The sequence below is a fragment of the Gossypium arboreum genome, chromosome 11 (genome assembly GCF_025698485.1).
Source record: "Gossypium arboreum isolate Shixiya-1 chromosome 11, ASM2569848v2, whole genome shotgun sequence".
In the NCBI taxonomy this organism is placed as follows: Eukaryota; Viridiplantae; Streptophyta; class Magnoliopsida; order Malvales; family Malvaceae; genus Gossypium; species Gossypium arboreum.
This window is the reverse complement of record NC_069080.1, coordinates 6,816,026-6,837,133: the sequence shown is the minus strand read 5'-3', so window position 1 is coordinate 6,837,133 and position 21,108 is coordinate 6,816,026. Positions and strand designations below refer to the sequence as shown.

The window sequence follows — 21,108 nt, the reverse complement described above, 5'->3', positions numbered from 1 at the left end:
ATTATTTCATTCAATCTAAGTTTATAAGATAAAACCACTGGAATTTTGGTTATGTTGTATATTGGATAAATTTTAAGGGTTAATTTTTTAGAATTAAGATTAAATTGGCATAATTATAAATGTTAGAAGGTTAAAGTTGTTATTATGCCTATTTTAAAAACTGCATCTTTCCATCAGCTATTTAGTGGTCAATGACAAAAGAAAAAAAAAGATAATTGAATAGTTGAATGACTATTGTATAACTTTGCATAATTGGATAGCTAAAAAATAAACTTATCAATAGTTAAATGGTTACTAGTGTAGTTTACTTAAAATTTATCTTCTTTGAAATATGGATTAGGATTGAGTTCTAATATTTAAGGTGCGAGTTGAGCCCAACCCATTTTTCAATTTTATAATTCATTTAAAATAATTGGTCAAAACTTATACATGACAATTGTATATAATGGGACTTAAATTTAAGTACTCAAAAATTCAAAATCTTAGTCTTCCTTTTTTTTAATATAAGGTTTAGAATTACTTCTAACTTCTCTCAATCCCTTAAATTAGAGGACAAAACGTATTTAAGAGCACTCAAACCCCAATAGAATTAAAACTCAATTAGCAACAATACAAAAACTTATTGATTATATTTATATAAATTTTGATTAGATTAATAACTCGCATATATATTATAAAGTTTTAATTTCGTCTCGTTATGCATGTGATTATATTATTAGATGGTGACTTGGGAAGCAGTACAAGCTTTTTGGTCATTTAGGTATATTCTATCACTCAAGCAAAAGCCCAATAAAAGAGATTGTATGAATCTTCAACATGAAACAGATGGAGGAAAACAGACTGTTGATCTCTTGCATTTTTCTATCTATGATCCAATGTTACAGTGAAAGAGATTGTACGAATCTCTAAAGCGCCTGTTAAGTTATAAAAAGTAAAATTCTTCATTTTCATTGCTTGATTGATTTGATTCAACATGTTAGAGGTTTGAATTCTGGCCTTTGGTTTTGTTAATATGGACATTTGATGAATGCAGCATGTGTTCCTGTTATTTCCCAATATTCATCTCTTTCATAAGCTAGGATTTATTACGAAGCTTTCACAGTGTAATTATTATAGGAAAATAGATAGATAGGGCATAGCAACTTCATTTCAGAATACTTTGCATACCTTACATTACAATGGAACTAAAGCTTAAGGCTTACTGTCTTAATCACTTATTTAATATGATATATATATATATTTATATATAAGTAAGCTTCCCAATAAGTCATGAAAGCTGTATAGATTTTCACTGAAGCAAGTTGTTGCTAGGCATATAAAGTCTGAATGACATCAATGTCATCTTGGCTAAGTTTCCTTCTGGTAGTTCCAGTATATAGTGTGGCAAACATGACTGCATCTTCAAATTCACTATGATCCAAGGCCCAGGGTATGTCCTATTTCATGCATGGCTCCAGATTGCAGGTCTAGTTGGAGCGTTCCAGGATTAGAACTTGTGCTCCAGTTGGTGTCTATGTCAAGGAAAAGCGATCCATTAGGTGGTGCATAGGCAAAACCATATTTTGTGCCGCTAAGTTCAGCAAACGCAATATTAATATCAGCTCCGTCGCCTGGTTCTACCTTTTGAAATGCAAATTTAGGAACGGCAGTTTGCCATTCTAGGACCGCCGCATCGATGGCATCTTCCACCTCTTGACTATCCAAACCCGCCGGCAGGGAAAAACCAGATCGGAAACCATAGGTCACCGGGAAGTTTTCCCATTTAGGATCCCCATTGAAAAAGGAATAGTTTTCAACCAAGTGAAACACGCCATCACTTTTGCCATGTGTTATACCACAACCAGGGGATTGCTTCACATTATTATGCCCATGGTCAAATTTTACGGGTCTAGACTTAGCCACAAAAGGTTGCAACACAAGGAACATAAGAAATGCTCCAAATAGCTGATTGGAAATTGTAGCTGCCATTGCAAGCTATGGTGCAAGCTGTACGTATTGCTTTAGTGTTTTAAGGTGCGTGTTTTGGTATTTGCATGGGCTCCTATTTATACCCAAATAAAAAAAATAAAAAAGGGTTAGTTACTAGGTTTGGCTGCGTTCATTCTAGATTCTAGTTCATCTCCAGTAAATTTTTCTGAATTAAAATAAAGGGTGTCTACTTCAATTTGTGTAAGTACAAATCTAGTATATTAGATTTAATTTGGTATAATTATGAGTAAGAAAAATTTAGCATTGTTAACTTAAGAAGAATAGGTGCAGTTCACTTTGTTTAGGATAGAGCGGAAAGTCGTCTATATCTAATAATTGAGCTGGATTAAGAGATAAAAAAACAAAAGTAAAAGTATGAAAAATTATATATAAATCTAATCTGTAATATCAAGTTAATAATTCAATTAATCTTTAGAATTTATTGTACAAGTCAATCTGCCTAAAAGCAATAATTCTATTTACTTATGTACTAAAATTTAGTTAATTAAGTTTTCAACTCAAAATGGTAAGTTATTTTAATAATTCTATTTACTTGTGTACAATAAAAAAAAAGTATACTAAGAGTTTTAAAAATTTACAGGATTTAATTAAGATATTTTTAAAAAATTTCAAAAGGAAAATAAAATTTCATTTCTCATTTAAACATCAAACAAAAATAGAAATTTCTCAAAATTAAATTATTTATATCAAAATCTTTATAAATATTGCAATTTCATTATTATTATTTCAAACGTATTAAAATTACAAAAAAATTAGTAAAAAATTACATAAAAATTGCATGGAATTTAGTAAATGGTAATTAATTAATTTTACGTATTTATTAAGCAATTATAATATTGCTATATACATGTCTAGAGATTACATTTTATGAAAAATAAAAGCTCTTTCATGCTATAAGCAAATTGTCATTCCGTATAAATGTATTATCGAGATTTTTACATGCAGTTCGATTGGTTTTTTTTTAATTAGGTAAAAGGTAAAAGGAGATTATATCCCATGCCAAAGTTAGGATTTGTCAACAATCTCATTAATTCACCAAATGGGATTATTTGTGAGATTACCCAAGATGATATTAAGAAAATTGCTTTTATCTACAATAATATTGTCTTAAAACTCGTATTCATCTAATTAAGATTTTTTTTATTTACTAAAATGACCATAACATAAATTCTCAAACTTAAATTAATGCATTTCAACTTATAAATATTCGAATCCCTTGCAAGTTCAATTGATATTCCATACTTGAAAAACATCAACTTTAATAAATCTAACTTTAATAAATTTCACCCATCCCCGTATCGCTATTATACTCAAATAAATTACAACATTCTTCCTATCAAAATTCAATCCAAAAAGAAAACAAGATTCTTTTCTCTTGTAATTGTAAGTCTTGGTTATAGGGACGGCCGTCTATGTCGCTCAGATTTACTCTCCCCCTGGTTGCTAGGTGGTCAGTGGACTGACTTTTTTAAGACAGATAAATGTGTTAAGTTGGAAAGTAGCCCATCTCCTAAAAGATCTCATTTCGTATAAACTTATTGTTGAGATTTGTGCATACCGTCAAATGAAACAGCTTCATAATGTGTTAACCGCAAGAATATCAAGTTAGTTATGCATCCAAGTCCTATTGAATCTATGATTTTAATTAATTCATTTAATGAAGCAGGAAAATTTTCTTTGGCCGTAAGGTATCTAACACGGATGAAATTAGAAAATGATGTGGATACCTACTTGGTGGTCATTAGATCTCTTTGGAAGCTGAGAATGGTGAACACATAAATGGTGAACTACACCAACCTCATAAAAAAAGGTTAAATTCAAAACAAACTTAGGCTAAATTCAAAATTCACCTAAAAGCCCAACAAGGACACCAACCTAAGAACCCAAGCCCACCTCCAATAAAACCTATGCCTAGTCACTCCATCTACTCTGTAGATTTCAACCGAGACATCAGCATTACCCTTCAATCTGATAGAGTTCCCGAAACTTAACTTTTACAAGATCATGTCGTTTTGATTAGTTTTTGTTGAAAGCAATTGTAACCTCTGGATGAAAGTCAAACTTTAACTTTTAAGATATAGTTTCTTTGGAATATTCTAGAATATAAAATAAAAAAATAGGATATCATTTTGAAGATTAGATATTATGCATGAATATTGTAGTTATTAGATATTTGTGAAATTAATGATAATAATGTTACTAAGTGTCAATAATCAAACGGTCACTAAATTCTATAAATAAGGGTAGGAGTTTTCATTTTTTTGTGTGTGTCATATTGTAATTGTATTGTGTATTAATAAAAATTTCCTTTTCTCTTGTAATTGTAAGTCTCGGTTACAGGGATGCCCGTCTACGTCACTTAGATTTACTCTCCCCCGTCTACGTCATTTTTTTGTGTGTGTCATATTGTAATTGTATTGTGTATTAATAAAAATTTACGCTCTTGTTCATATTCTATCCCACAAAAACCCTTAGTTTTTTTAACAGTCTTCGACCATGAATTTCAACTTCCCATGAAAACCTCCAAGAAGTTCTCTTGATCTTTCTAAACTATGCTCTTTTGTTTTACAGAATACTTACCTATCACCATTTCCTCGGAATGTTAACCCACCACCTAAATGTTTAACTCTTGAAAGTAATAAAAATGCGTTAGCCGTAGTTGGAAAGATGATAACCTAGGGTTTGTTTCGTAGTCCTGTTACTTCACATAAGGTGATTAAAGCATTGTGTACATCAAAAAATTTTCCTCTGGCCGTGAGGTATCTAACACGGATGGAACTTGAAAATGATCAGGAGACCTACTATATGGTCATGGTATCTCTTCGGGAGGGGAGAATGCTGAACACAACAATGGCTCTGGGCGCTAACCTCATAAAGAAAGGGTTCCACCATGAAATTATTTACTACAATGGCGAGGAAGACAAACCTAAACCTGACGAGTAAGATAAACCTAAACCAGATCTTTACTATATCATAATGACTTTAAGATAATGTCTTTACTATCTTTGTTACTCTCTCGTTTGGCTCCACCATGTATGAAGTTTGTTTTTGTTTATGTAATGTAATCTCCATGTAACAGAATCGTAAAAGAAGATATAGAACTTTTATCATTATTTAAAATGTATTAAGTTGTTGTTACTATTATTATTATTATTATTATTATTATTATTATTATTATTATTATTATTATTATTATTATTATTATTATTATTATTATTATGTAATCTCTGTTGATTCCTTTGCACTGCAATCAAAGTCAGTGGAATACTACGATATTAGACATCTCCAGCAATCTGTAATCACATGCCATACAGTTCATCTTCTTCCTCCCCTTACAAACAAAAAACGGCAAACACACAATTATCACTAGGATTCAAAAACTCTAATATCTAATATAAAATAAAAAAGAATGAAAAGGAGCATTAAGGATAAAAAGGAAGAAGGTACGTAGCATATGTGAAGAAATGTGAAGAAGGGAGCAGCAATTGTCTGCTCAACAGGGTCCTTAGAGATACTTGCCTTTTCAAGTAAATATTTCATGCGATTTCCAAATTGTATCATAGTCCTCTGTGGAAATTATTTTTGGTGTGGAAATTATTATTATTGTTATTATTATTATTTTTATTATTTTTATTATTATGTAATCTCCGTTGATTCCTTTGCACTGAAATCATAGTCAGTTACAATCTGGTATATGGTTAGTCAAGTAGTTAGTATTTGTTATCAAGTGGTTAGTGTTTGTTATCACTCACTAGTGTATACAAGTATCATTTCTGTACAGGCTTACCAAAGCTAATGATACTAAGAATATTCAGCAAATACTATTCTCTGTATTTCGTTCATTATCATTTCTTCAGTATAGTTCTAACAAGGACGAAAAGGGAAGACGGAAGCAGCATAAGGTCCTTAGAGATACTTGCAGGCGAAGAAGGGAGCAGCACGGGGTCATTTTCAAGTAAATATTTCATGCGATTTCATGCGATTTCAAGTAAAGACTTTTAAATCTAATTGATGAAATTAATAATTTAAAAGATATTAATAAATGAGAAAGTAAAAAATTTGTTTTGATGATGATATGTTATTTTATTATTATGTGAAATGTATTAAGTTATTATTATTATTATTATCATTATATAATCTATGTTGATTCCTTTACACTGTAATCAAAGTCGTTGGAATCCTACGATATTAGACATCTCCAACAATATGTGATCCCATGCTGCACTGTTCATCTTCTTCCTCCCCTTACAAACAAAAAATGCCAAACACAATTATCACTAGGATTTAAAATCTCTAATACGATATAAAATAAAAAGAATGAAAAGGAATGGTAAGTTAGTTTACACAATTATCATTTTAATAAATTATTTAATATTTTAATTTATTTTAATAATAAATTTTAAAAACAATAATTTTAAATAATATTATTCACATTTTATTGAAAATTTTAATATTAATATTTTAATAATAAATATTTACTACAATTATAAATATATTAATAATAAATGTTTTGTAGTATAAAGGTTAAAATATGTCATAAATCTATATATAATTCACAGATTTGTAATTTAGTTTTGTACTTTTATTTTTAAGAATTTAGTTCCTTTACTTTTCAAATTTGAAAATCAAGTCCAATTGTTGACATCGTTAATTTTTTTATCAATTTTGTTGATATCACATTTTAAATAAAAAACTCACTTAGTAGTCATGTAATTAAAAAATAACTTTGTAATGAATCAAATTTAACATGATATTTTTAACATGTGCAAAAACAATGTAAAATATAAAATTATAGATAAAAATAAATTCAATTAAACAATGAAAAATAAGAAAATCTCAAATGTATGCTTGTTTAATTGAAAACAACTTTTATGAAATATTTTTAAGAAATCTACCAAACAACAGAAAATATTTTACATAGTGATGCGGTCGTTGAGAGCACCAAAAATATCCTATTCCCTGTAAAATAATGAAAAAGAAATAGTAAAGGGGAAGCAGGGTCGAATCCTCAGGGACCGGATCATACGAATGCTTGTCTCTCGAAATCCTGGGCAGAATCGTGCCCAAGAAAACCTGCGTTCCTGGAAAAAAAAATAAAAAAGAATTTAAGAATTGATTTTGGAAGCGAAAATAAAATAAAACAGAATTTAAAGTTTATTGAAATTATGATTACGAAAATAATAAAAATAATAAAGAGAGTTTTAAGAGAAAAGAAATTCTTATGGAAAGTTCCACCTCGGTTGTCTCATTCCGCCTTGGGCTCAATCCTTGGCTTTTGGATGATCCTTCTCGACTCAAGTAAGCCAGTTATAGTGGAAGAGGACGCCTCGACCACCAGCTCCAAAGATTAGATTTACGATTTTAGGGAACCCGACTCTAGCCAAGAATCTATGCTAGATCAACGCTTCTCAATGGCGAATCCCACGCCATTTTGTCTCTTTGGCTCGCCAACCTCGACGTGATAAGTTAACGAACCGACTATGCAGTCCTTCCAAAACATACAAAGCGGCCGCCTTTGCATATCTTTGAAAAGCTTACTTCTTAAGGGCCATGGACGGAGCGTCGGCCAGTAGTCTTGAAACGATGAATACTTGGCGAGAAGGCTAAGTCACGGATTCTAGGCCTCAAGAACCCTTTTGGGAAAATATTGACAACTTTTGGCTAGAAGGGTTTTTAGTGGCTCATGATAATGGAGGAAAGAAAATAAATAAAAATATGGAAAAAGAAATTTTATTGAAAAGAAATATGAAAGAACAAAAGACTTTTGGGGGAGAGTGTTTACAGAAAAAGATCCCCAAATAGAGTCACTTCACCCCCTATTTATAGTGCTAGGGAGATAGTCTAATTGAACTTAAATTCTAAAAAGATAAATACATTTAATTAAAGATAAACAAAGATAATTAAAATAAAATCTTAAATTTGAATAATCCTAATAATTATCTTAATATTAATTATCCTAATAGAATAAAAGAAAATAGAGTCTTCCAAAATAAAATCTCTTCTATTTGCTTTTAAGTCCTTGTGCCTTCCATGTTCGCACTTTTGGCACCATATTTGTCACACGTTGCATATTGGCCCATTTAATCTCCAAATTGACGCTTTTTCCCTTGAATTTACTTTTCGCCTCCAATTTAGTCCCTAAAAGATAAAAAGACATAAATAGCTCAAATTAGTAGGCTCAAGCTCAAAATAAACACATGATTAATATATAAAAACACGTCATTTTAGAGTATTATCACATAGATTCATCTAAACACAAGAAAATATTAGCCTTTCCGGAAAAATAAATCATTTTCTAAAATTATTTTCAATAAAATAAACGGAGCCTAAGTTGTGAATGTAAAAATAATAATTTCATCAAAAGTTGTTTTAGAATAGAATATAAAAAATATTATTATGGTGTTTAAAATTTCATAAGTGGATTGATGATGTGATCCGTGTTTCAATGATTTATATATTTATTTTTAATTACCTTATAAGATATGAAATTAAAAAGAAAAGAAAAACTTCATGCAAGGTATATAAGATAATTTTCCATTATTATTATTATTTTCATATTTTGTAAATAAAAGAAATTTTATTTGTAAGTACTTTTTTACAACGATGGTGGTTGTCAGAAATAAACTTTTATTTAAAAGATAAAAAAAAAAAAATGGGAGCTGATATTATTATTTATTTTCACATTTTCAAAGGAATTGTCATAGCTTAAATATCAAATTCCCACGGATTTAAAATTGAACAGTTACATGCTTGCATATCCATTTCCTAGCTTGCCTAACCTGAAAATAGGAAGCAAAGAACCAAATATAACATGCATGAATCTGAATATGTTTGAGCCGAAGTCCACCCAATGTATACTCATTCTGATTCAAACTTCAAAGGTGCTTTAATTTTTTTCTTCTTAATTAACTTGTTGTCTTACTTTATAATTCATTAGTAAAATCATGCAATTAATTCATTACAAGTATCAAAACTTGAAATAAACAATAACGTCTATAATAAATGTAAGGAAAGATAATCAAAATAAAATATCATTCCATTCCATTGAAAAATTTTAGGTTAAACTTCCTATGTTGTTTAACAATAATAAAAGATGCAGGCTTAACCAAAACCAGAGGGCCAAAACCAGAAGATGCCATCTTTTTGCAACGGAGATGATGTGGGGTACAAAAGAAAGAAAGAAATTGATCAGATTTTTGCCATTAAAACGGTCCCAGCTCAACATCAGGCTCATCCAAGTCTCCTGATTCTCACAACAAATACTAAAGACAGCAATGTTTATTACTGAATCGATGAAACTAAGAACCCTACACAACGAATAGAAAGGCCACCCTTAGGTGTGTTTCCAGAAATTGGTGTATAAATACCGGAAAGTTTGTGATTGCCAAGGACAGGTGATAATCCATTGAGAAAGTCAAACCAAAATCATCTAATAACGGTTCCAGTAGGTCCTGCGTCTGAACCAGTTGTAGTCGGGCAAACCCTGGACCGGACCCATTGCAGCAATTGCAATATCCTGTGAATATCAAACATAAACCGCATAAAAAAAATTACATCCTCAGATTTCAATGACTTATCCCACCAAATTTCATTATAGCTTTTAATGTTGCAACCATTGCTGGAAAAGAGAGACTGCTAAAGGTTAGGTTGCAATCACTACCTTATCATAGATAAATCGGTCTGCAACTCGTTTAATAGTGCTTGGATCAACAGCATCAATCCTAGCAAATAATTCAGCAAATGGGATTCTCCGAACGTACGTAAGTAGCTGTAAGGATAGGACACCAATGACAATAAGAAATCCAAAGTGAGTAATAAAGGATAGCAGATCTCATCTCTTGCCACAACAGCTCACAGTCAGCATGAAACACAAATTCAGTCATTGAATTTCAATTGAATCTTTTAAAACTTTTTTTGCTTAAAAACAGCTTATGTGCTGATTCAAGAGATAGGATTGCTTCCATGCACCCACTGGAATTAAAAGACCCTTCTAACATGTGTAAAGATTGTACCTGACGGCCAATATCCTCAGCAACAGGACTAGTTCCATCCATATGAAGCATCAAGGATGACTTTAACTGCAAAAATGTAAAAGACAAAATAGTTAAGCCCAATGACTAGATAGATGGACTAGATATTGACGAGCTAAACAAGACATTAACTATTTTTGTAGGGCAGAGGAATTCATTCCATTTCCATATACAGATGCCAGGGAATGTTAATGCGCAGGAACACGTTATGAAAAACATGAGAGCAACAGGCATCTAGAATTTCCACCAAAATATTATTGATATTAGAATTTTTTAAAAATAATGAACTATTTCAAACAAAATCTATATAGAACTTAATAAGCTCTCTAAACAAAATCTGCACTCACTGCTGCATTATATTGAGCTAACGTTATTAATGTAGAATTCCAAAATGGCCTAACCAACTGGTTTTGTACTATTGGCACACTGCTAGTAGTTCTTAAAAGAATACAAAATTTACAAAATCAAAATTTATCTACCAAATATGAAGAAAAAATTGCAGCAACTGTAGCTACCTGATTATGAGCACGAATGACATCAGCTTCTGAAACACGATAAGCTAGCTTGGTTGTCTCATACATAATAGCATAGGCCAAATCATCCAAACAATCAGGCTGAGACCAGAACATAAACTTATTATTGCATCATAAAATAAAATAAAAATTTGGGGGAAAAAACAAATAAACAGCATAGAGCCAACCACTGTAAGTTCACATATGACAAAAGAATTTTAGTCAAACCAACATAAGCTTTGGAGGGTGGAGTCAACAACCCAGTGTCGTCAAAGGCACAAGGCACACTCTAAGCACTAGAACTCTTAGATTACCTCAAGAGAAAAGCACAAAAAAAGTGCTAGCTAGAGTGAAGTGAAGCACAATATATATGTGTGTGTTTGAGTGAGTCTTTGTGTATGTCTGTATACAGCTTAAAACATATGATAAACTCTAAAATCAAAACATGCAATTCCTTTCTTAGTCAATACGCATGATTTCCTTATGGTCCATGTCGATAGTTGAATACTCAAATATTGAGAAGTATAGGTTTGATACTATCCCTTTCTTACTAATAAAGGTATATCTAACAAAAAAAGTGAAAAATAAAAGAAATAAGTAAACTTCAAACAGGAGGGCTTTTTTAAGGCTATTGCCTTACACAAAAGCATGCCTAGGCATCAAATGGGCAACAACAACCAGATAAGATGTTAAGGCCACTAGACAATGAATTAAATAACTATATTGACAACGAAGAACATGACAAACTTATAACTTAAAAACTGTCAATCATAACTAGTAGGGGCTTTTTTTTTTGGCATCAAGTTTTATTCAGACCATAACAAAAATTATAGGAACAGGTAGCAGTCTCACCTTGGCAACAGCATAGACACCAAAAAGACCAGTATCTTTATAGTTGGTGTTGAAAGCCATCATGCTTTCTGCAATTTCATTAATGCCAACTCTTTGTGCAAGCTCAGAACTGTTTATAAAGGATTTTCAAAACCAATCAAGACTTTGTTGCAACAGAGGATTCTCGTCGTGAGACTGACAAGGCAGACTTCAGTTTAAAATGCGATTTCATGTAAGGGTAAAAAGCTCACCCCATGTGCTTTCCACCCCCAGCATTTTTGCTCCAAGAACCCAACATAGCCTGCATAACCATTAGTGCAATGGAATCTGGATGTGTCCAAGATGCTCCCTCAAAAGCAACTGCAAATTGCGCTAGAGGAATATCATCATTGATCATTCTGACCTGATTTTTCAAAATTAAAAATAAACTTAGAGAGCATAACATACTGAAAGTGGATTTTAAGAAAAAAATAATTTTATTATGACAACCCCCACCTCAGAACCAGTAAAAGTGGCTGGTTCTTTCACTACTAACTGAGAAGCTGTGGTTGGATCAGATGATAACTTGGTAAATAACTTCTCTACTTGCTCTACAATTTCCTCATGCTTAACAGCTCCAGAAGCTGCAATGACCTGTAAAAGTTAACAAAAAACATGCATTTACAAAAACCTATTGACAACTCTTGCACGTAGTACCTCACATGATATTATGGGAAAGCAATGGAATGGCAAAACATTCATCCTTTAAGGACTAAGTACATCGTAGTACATCATAGTATACGCAGCTACATAAGAAAAGCTGAGTAGTTCTTTGCATACCATTCTAGGGGCGGTGTAGTGTGTCTGAATATAGTTCAGCAGATGCCCTTTGGTGATTGTCTTGACATTATCAGCAGATCCTAGAATAGTTCTACCAAGAGGAGTGTATTGGAAAGCAGTTGAATGCAAATGGTCAAAAATAACTTCCTCTGTTTGACCCTCGACCTACGGAATTCCCCAAGATCATAACTTATGTTATTAATAATTAACATAGAATGAAGACAAATGCATTAGGCAAAACTGAGGCAACATTATCTATGTAGAAATTAATGATCATAAACATCCTCATGTGGCTCCAAAAGAGATAATTTAACGCACAATGGACCCATACAACAGAAAAGAAACCAACCAATAGTAACATACTTCACATATCTTTACTCTGTACAAAAAAAAAAAAAAAAATTATTACAACCATGTTGTCCATGCATACTGATTTCTAACCCCACAAATTCATATGCAGGACAAATAAAACACCAGCTAATGCCAAATGTAACCAATCAACCAAACAACCCTTACAGTTGAACACATATCAACCAAAACCCACTAAAAATCCCTTATTTTATATAGTTACGTTCTCCATGTTCACTAAAATGGCATCCTTCTCCCTAATAATCCTATTTAGTATTTCTCTCAAAACTTTATGCTGCATAGACAAAGATCATATATATTCCAAAAAGTTGACATTTTCAAATCCAACCCCATAAATTTAATTACTTATTTATATCCTACATGCCAAGCAAAAACACAAACAATTAGATTCGTATTCCCTATAAACAGAGAGAACACATACTAAAACCAATTTTTTTTTTAAAAAAAACATATATTATCCGGAACCTATTTAAAATGTCCCCAAACCAAAGCTATTCATTACCTCTTCCATTTCCCTTAGAATCACATCTCTTTCCCTACGAATCCTGTGTTCCTCAAACTTCGAATTCTGCAAAATATCAGCCAATATATCCAACGCTTTAAATACATCTTTATCCATAACTTTAGCGTAATAAGTGGTTTGCTCCCTCGATGTATAAGCATTCAAATGCCCTCCCATATTCTCAATCTCTTCCTCCAAGTCCCTGGCAGACCTCCTCTCTGTCCCTTTAAATATCATATGCTCCAAGAAGTGCGCCGTTCCATTAGTCTCTTCAGTCTCAAATCTCGACCCCGCATCGATCCAGACCCCAACCGTGGCCGTGCGGGAAGATAGAGTAGATTCAGTGGCGACACGAAGGCCATTGGGCAAAGTTGTAATTTTGGTTTCGGGGGAAGATAGTATGTGCGTGTGGGAAACAACAGCTGGATGAGGGGAACCGTATTTGAGGAAACGGGGATCAGGGTTTTCGAGTTTTTGGAGCTTTGATTTAAAGGAGAGGGATAATCTGTCGTAGATCATGGCTGTTGGTGGAGGAGGGCTGATTTCAGTAGAATCCGAAGTGGCAGCGGCGGCCAGACGAGATGCGGCGGAGGAAGACGATCGGGATATGTTGAAAGAAGAGGAAGGCTTGCTTAAACGCCGAGCTAGAGAGAGAAGCTGCTTGATCGTCATCTTTGATGGTTCTCGCTCTCCCTTAGGAGTTTTTTTTTATTTACAGTGGAATTTTTAGGGTTTGTCAGGGATTGGGAGTTTGAGGGAGTGAAGAGTGGAAAGAGATGGCTGTTCTGGAGGAAGTCAAGAGTGAGATGTTGACTGGCTGAGAGCTTAGCTTAACGCTGTCGTTTAATGGTCAAAGGGACTTGTTCTTTCTCGCTAAAACTAAGTCGTTTTACTGAACTATAGAAACTAAAGCATGAGGTCTTTACTCTTTAATATGGGCTAATTAGGGTTTTCAATCGGTTAACCGACTCGAAATATCATTAACCGAATTAAATGACCTCTTAAAATTTTTAACCGTTAATCGAACCAAATTTTTTAAAAAAAATTAATCGAACCGAAATTTTTTCGGTTAATTCAGTCGGTTAACCGAATTAACCGAAAATTATATGTTTTTTTATTTTTGGTAAAAAATTAACCGAATTAACCAAATTAACTTAATTAACCAAATTAACCGAATTAAATCACTGCATAATTAAAAACATTACATAAGTCTTTGAATCCTACATAATAAAAACATTACATAAGTCTTTGAATCACTACATAATTAAAAACATTACATAAGTCTTGAAATTAACACATAATTGAAATGTAAGTCTTTAATATTCTCCATTTGTATCCGTTTCTTCTCTCCAAAATATCTCCATTTGCATTAAACCTACAAAAAAATTAACATATAATAGAAATATACGCATTTAAAAAAATCAAATAATATAAACAAACGAATAGATTATAAGTTAACAAAAATAAGAAAGTAAGCATACCCTTCAACTCACGAAAGCTCATGAATTTAGGGTAGGTTCTGGTGCATTCCAAGAAAAGTCTAAACATTGAATCAATTAAATAAGTAGGAGTGATATGGTAAAAAAATTGAAACTATTAAAATAAAACAATAAATATACCATTTTCAATCTTGTCAAGCTCTTGGATTTGTTCTTCAATCTTTTTTATGTCTTCTTGTGATAATGATTTTCGAATCCAATCTTGAGTCCACACAAGAGCTTGTACAATTTTAGGAGTTAAAGTACTCCTATATTGATCAAGCACACGTCCCCCGGTGCTAAATGCAGACTCTGAAGCAACCGTAGAAACTGGTATAGCTAACACATTTGGCCATTTTTGAAAGAGTGGGAAATCTAGGGCTGTTCACTTTCCACCACAATAAAATATTAAAATCTTCAACAAATTCCTCATTAGCCTCAGCTAGATATTTATCCAACTCAGATGTTTTATCCTCACCACAAATTTCCAACTCACGCTTTTTATACAAAGCTTGCATTCGCCTTTTCATTTTTTGTTGTGGTTCACCGAGAGAAACATGTGTTGGCACACTCGATTGGCTACAATACTATGAAGTGGAGGCTTATACTCATCAAACAATTCATACAAAGATTCCTTCAATTTTTGCATCATTTTACAAGCTTTTTCAGACCTAGACATTTCACTAAGTGCAAATTCAAGATACTTCAGTTTTTGTCTAGGATCTAAAACACAAGCAACAAACATAAGCAAATTCATCTTATCAATATCACCCCAATACTTATCACACTTATCTTTCATCTTGATGACCATAACATTGAAATCAACATTACTATTTAACTGAGCATCTCATAAAAAACATCAATTTCAGAAAGCTCATCAAAAAAATTATTGGACGTGACATATGAAGTGCCAGATATATGCAAAGTGACTTCATAAAAGTGTTCCAAGAAATCCCTCAAGTTTCTAACATTATCCCAATCATCCACACTAGGCCAACCCTCTCCCTTTTCAAGTTCAGCCCTAAAGTTTGTATCTTGCTCCTCAAATCTCTCAAAAGCTCTCTCAAAGTTCTGTGCAGTGTCTAACATTAAGTAGGTCGAGTTCCACCTAGTACATACATCAAGACACAACATATTCTTGCACTCTATCTTTTCCAACACAACACACTCCTTAAATTTTTGTAATCTAGCTGGAGATTGTCTCACATATCTAACAGCCCCCCTAACACGTTCAACAGATTTATTCATTTCCTTTAAGCCTTCAACAACAATCAAATTCACAATGTGTGTCATGCATCTCATATGAAGATATTTATCATTTTGAACTAAACCCCCTCGAGGGTTAAATTTCTTTCTCAAATAACCAATAGCAACATCATTTGAACTTGCATTATCAACAGTAACAGTAAACAACTTATCAATCCCCCAATTCAACAAGCATTTCTCAAACACCATCCCAATGGACTCACCCTTATGACTAGAAATTGGACAAAAGTTTAAAATCTTTTTATTCAATTTCCAATCGTTATCAATAAAATGAGCAGTGATACACAAATAATTAACTATTTGCAAAGAAGTCCATGTGTCAGTACTTAAGCAAACTCTAGAACAAGAACTTTTCAAAAGTTGTTTTATCTTGACCTTTTTATCTAAATACAATTGATAAACATCCCTAGTCACAGTAGTTCGTGAAGGAATATGAAACCTAGGACATGCCACAAACATAAATTTCTTAAAGCCTTCACTTTCAACAAACTTGAAAGGTAATTCATCAATCACAATCATTTGTGCTAATCCTTTCCTACATGCTTCTTGATCAAATCTCCAAGTTGAAAGATGCCCTCCCCCCCCTTCAACTCTCTTTCTAGGTAAAACTAATTGTCCTTGACTAGTGTCAACAACATTGCTAGAATTTTTCTTACATGAACCAATATGATATTTCAATGACCCTGTACCATTTTTTTTCATATCGCAACAAAATTCCTTTTGACAATAATTACATTTAGCCTTACTTGCACCCTCACTATTAATAATCTTAGTGAAGTGAGACCAAACTTCTGACCTTTGAGGAGTGGCTTTTCTTTTCCCAATAGTCCCCTTTGCTTGGCTTGAAGCTCCAATTCCCGAATTTTCAGAATCTATCGAAGTAGGAGGTGTAATATTACCCTCAATAGATGTTGGTTCGGTAGACATTTTGCAAGAAAAAATTATATAATAAATTAAAATACATTTATAATATTAAACATTTGATGTTGAGTTTTAGAGAAATAAATTCAGCTTTTATCCATGTCTAATAATTTCTTTCAAACAAGAAACCAATTTGTTAAAAAATAGTTAATAGGATAATGCAGCACATATATTAACACCATATAATATTTTTTTTACAACACATACATATAAATCTCAATGAATCAATTAATCTTAAAATAAATAAATTACGTTAATAGGATAATTTACCCTTCGACAACAAATAAAAATAAGCAAAATTACAACAATAAATCAATGAATCTTAAACTAAATAAAGTTAATTAGAACAACAAATAAAAATAAGCAAAAATTACAACAATAAATCAATGAATCTTAAACTAAATAAATTTAATTAGAACAACAAATAAAAATAAGTAAAAATTACAACAATAAATCAATGAATCTTAAACTAAATAAATTTAATTAGAAGATTGTAAATAAGGAAACAGTAGTACAGTACCCATTGTTTTTCCATGAACTTTGACTATAAGTATTAAATAATGAAACTGTTTTGATTATGTGTTATATATAATAAGATTTGTGGTAATACTCAAGTTTCTTAAATTGGGAACAAAATTTATTGATTTATATATATATATATATATGATACTTGAATTGAAATTTTGATTAAGGGATATCGAATTTCTTATTAAATGAAATACATTCGGATTTTTGAGTTTATAAACAGAAAATATGAGTGCTATAAATAATGACAAACCGAAAAATGTAGCCTCAAGGGCTGAAAGAGGTTTTTGTCAATAGACTTTCGTTTCAGCCATGACACTTGATACTTAATAATAAAAATTAAAGGAATCTTTGAGGTTTTTGTCAATAGCCCCGAGCTCTTCGGTTTGGCATACAGCATACTCATCATTTCATACAATAATAAAAATTTATTTTTTAGGTTTATACTTAATAAACTGTATATTGAATATTGATACTTGATTTTAAATTTTAAATACAAATATGATTAAATATCATTATAAAATATTAAATAAGATCATAAAATATCTCAAAAATCAAGAAAACAAAGAGTTTTCTTACCTGGAGTTGAGTACAGGTAACAGAGCGGCTTGACTGCTTCGACGACAACACCAGTCACCACTCACCAACAGCCAGCCCTAGCTCAAGGTTTTGAAGGTTTTACCGTTTTGGGAGATTTTGAAAGTTTTGAGAGATTTTAATTTTGCAATTAGGGATTTGAAACTTTGAAAGGTTGGGGGTTTTTGCTTTCTGTCGACAATAGTAGTGACTAGTGAGTGTCTGTCTATGTTTTTGTTTTATTAGCTTTTACTTTTAAATTTTTATTTTTATTTATTATAATTTGTAATAAAAATTATTGGGTTGGGAAATTAGGTTGGGTAATTGGGTTGGGTTGGGTTGGGTAGTTGGGTTTAAATATATTAGATTGGGTTTTTATGTTGGATTGGGTTTGGGTAAATAGTAAGTTATTTATATATTATGATTTTATTTGTTATTTTTTCGGTTAACCGACCGGTTTCAAACCGAATTAACCGTTAACCGAAAATTTAAAAAATTATTAATCGACCCCCGATAAAAAAAAATCGGTTAACCGACTGATTAACCGAATTCGGTCGGTTAACCGAATTTTTTCGGTTTTACCCGAATTTTGCACACCCCTAGGGCTAAGTATGAGGTATAATACAAGTTAAACTACTTAAAAAATGTTTTCACGTTTTAAGTGTTTTTTGGAGGGTAATGTAACAAGAGTTCAATCAAATAAAACAAGCAACCCAATACCACAAATTAGTAAAATAAATTAAAACCAGAAACAAAACAACAACAACAAATTAAACTACTGCAATTTAAGGCCAAGAGAACGTGCAATTGTTCCTTCTAGCCTCCATCGCTTTCTTCAGCACTTAATCTTGTGCCCAGTGTCTCTTGTCTTTCAGCCAATTTGTATTACGTTGATTTAACATTTCCATGATATCCTCCATAATGGGATCTCGACTCCAATGAATATTTGGCCTTTTCCTAGAGAAATTTGCCTAATTAATCTGTATTTACTCCTAATGTACTATATAGCATGATGTGTATCCTCTTTTTTGTAATTGTCAACAGCTTGGCTTCCATACTCTTATAACAATTCCAAAGTTAGTATTGACATCTTTCCATGCCACCACTACGGTGTATGAGCCTCTACTCCTTGTATTCTTTTAGCTAGTCCATCATCTCTCATCCTCCCCATAGTGTCGTATGCACTAGTCACTTGCTTTTCCATTCCGTTAGTTAAACCTTTTTTTACAACAAGAGGTAAAGTTCTTAGAGGCATAACTCCCTTGAAGCACACTTCATTTCTTTAAATCCAAATACACCCAATGTACCTGCAAACTGCTGTTAAACTATACAAAGAAAATATTCATGAAAGAGAATTCATTGTTTTGTTCTATATTCTTAAATATGAACAACACATGCTTTTATACAGCTGAGTAGGTATTAACTAACATACTAACTGTTAACAACTTGATTAACTGAAAGCTAACAGACTTACAGACTAACCACTAACCACTTTTATTAATTACTCTAACATTCTCCCCTTTTTTCTTGAATTATCGAGCTTGTCACCACTTGCAAAAACTCTAAGGGCATGTCTAAATGCAGCAAACTATTTTGGTGTGATTGGTTTTGTGAGTACATCAGCAACCTAGTTAGCTAATGGAACAAAGTTAACTTGTAAAGAACCATGAAGGACTTTCTCACGCACAAAATGATGATTGATCTTAACGTGTTTCACCCTTGCATGATGAGTAGGGTTTGCAGCCATTGAAACCGTGGATTTATTATCACACCAGACAACTAGTGACTGAACAACCAGCATACCAACTTCTCCTAACAACTGTTTAACCCATAACAACTCTAATACACAGTTGGCTAAGCTACGATATTCCGTTTCAGATGAAGACTGGGACACTACCTCTTGCTTCTTGGAACACCGGGCAACAGGGTTTGGGCCTAAGTAAATGACATGGCCTATAGTAGACCGTCGATCTTCAACAGACGAGGCCCAGTCAGCATCCGAATAGCACACTAAAAGGAATTGTCCTTTGGAGAAGTACAAACCATGCTCCATATTCCCAATGAGATATTGTAATACTCTTTTAACAGCCTTCCAATGAGTTTCACTGGAGGAGTTCATATATTGATTGAACTTTTTAACACAAAATGACAAGTCAGGCCTTGTGATGCACAAATACTGGAGCATGCCAACTACACTTCGATACAAATGACCATCTGCAAATGGAGGACTGCTGTCTGAGGCGACGGGTTTGGGCGTGCTCACCATGGTGTAGGTGTAGCATTCCAATTTTTTGAAGTATCTCCATAACATACCTCTTAAGATTGAGGAACAGTCCCTAAAACGTGTGTCAAATCTCAATACCTAAGAAAAAATTTAGGCTCTCCATGTCTTTAAGTGCAAACTTATTATGAAGTTGCAACACTACAGTGTCTATGTCTTCGCTGAAACTACCAGTGATTACTATGTCATCTACATAAGCCATAAGTAACAAGCAGTTATTGGATGATCTTCGAATGAACAGAGAAGAATTAGCTTTCGAAGCATAAAACCTAAGTTTATCAATGAGAAATTGCTTGAGAGTGTGAAACCACGCATGCGGGGCTTGGCGTAGACCATATAAAGCTTTATTCAACTTGCAAACAAGCTTCTGGCCACTGTGACTTAACATTCAAACCCAGGTGATTGCTCATCCTCAGTTGTAACACCCCTAACCCGAATCCGTCACCGGAATAGAGTTACAGAGCATTACCGGAGTTACCGATTCATTTATCAGATATTTCATTAATCCGATATCTTTTCTTTTCCACGTTCAAGTCTCGTACTCAAGTCATCCGGATCTTTATAAAGAAATTTGATCGTCGTTTTCATTTATTTCATGTTATAATACATTCAACTAATGCTCTAAACAAAATTATCATTTTACCCCTAAACTTTTAATTAATAACGATTTCATCCTTAGGTTAAAATAAAATAAAATTATTGCAATTTAATCCTTATTTCCAGCCGTTATTCTCACACAAATTGATAACAACCTATGAATTCTATAAAATGTCAGAATTTTCCATAATTTCAACACTTTTCAATTTAATCCTTAAAACATGTTTTTCCCTGATATTGAGCTAAATTAATAATTTCATTCAATTTTATAATTTAAATAATAAAATAATCCATTTCATGCAAATTGGTCATTTCTAACTTTTTTTTACAAAATTGCCCATAAAATTTTACTTTTATTCAATTTAGTCCATGAGCCTAAAACATACAAATTAGCCATGCTAGCTGAATATTC

At 32.4% G+C, this 21,108-nt stretch overlaps 2 protein-coding genes across 2 annotated transcripts; both read right to left on the bottom strand.

Moving 5' to 3' along the window:
• Positions 1-1,410: 1,410 nt before the first annotated feature.
• Positions 1,411-1,968, bottom strand: LOC108471674 (metalloendoproteinase 1-MMP-like). The gene has a single exon (XM_017773258.1). The coding sequence runs from the start codon at positions 1,966-1,968 to the stop codon at positions 1,411-1,413; it is 558 nt and encodes a 185-aa protein (XP_017628747.1).
• Positions 1,969-9,004: 7,036 nt separating this feature from the next.
• Positions 9,005-13,908, bottom strand: LOC108474066 (probable mitochondrial-processing peptidase subunit beta, mitochondrial). The gene is made up of 9 exons (XM_017775954.2): positions 13,053-13,908; positions 12,182-12,346; positions 11,858-11,995; positions 11,614-11,765; positions 11,384-11,492; positions 10,535-10,633; positions 10,002-10,067; positions 9,650-9,757; positions 9,005-9,505 (listed from the first exon to the last, which is right to left on the bottom strand). The coding sequence occupies exons 1-9, from the start codon at positions 13,722-13,724 to the stop codon at positions 9,419-9,421; spliced, it is 1,596 nt and encodes a 531-aa protein (XP_017631443.1). The 5' UTR covers positions 13,725-13,908; the 3' UTR covers positions 9,005-9,418.
• Between the last annotated feature and the right edge of the window lie 7,200 nt (positions 13,909-21,108).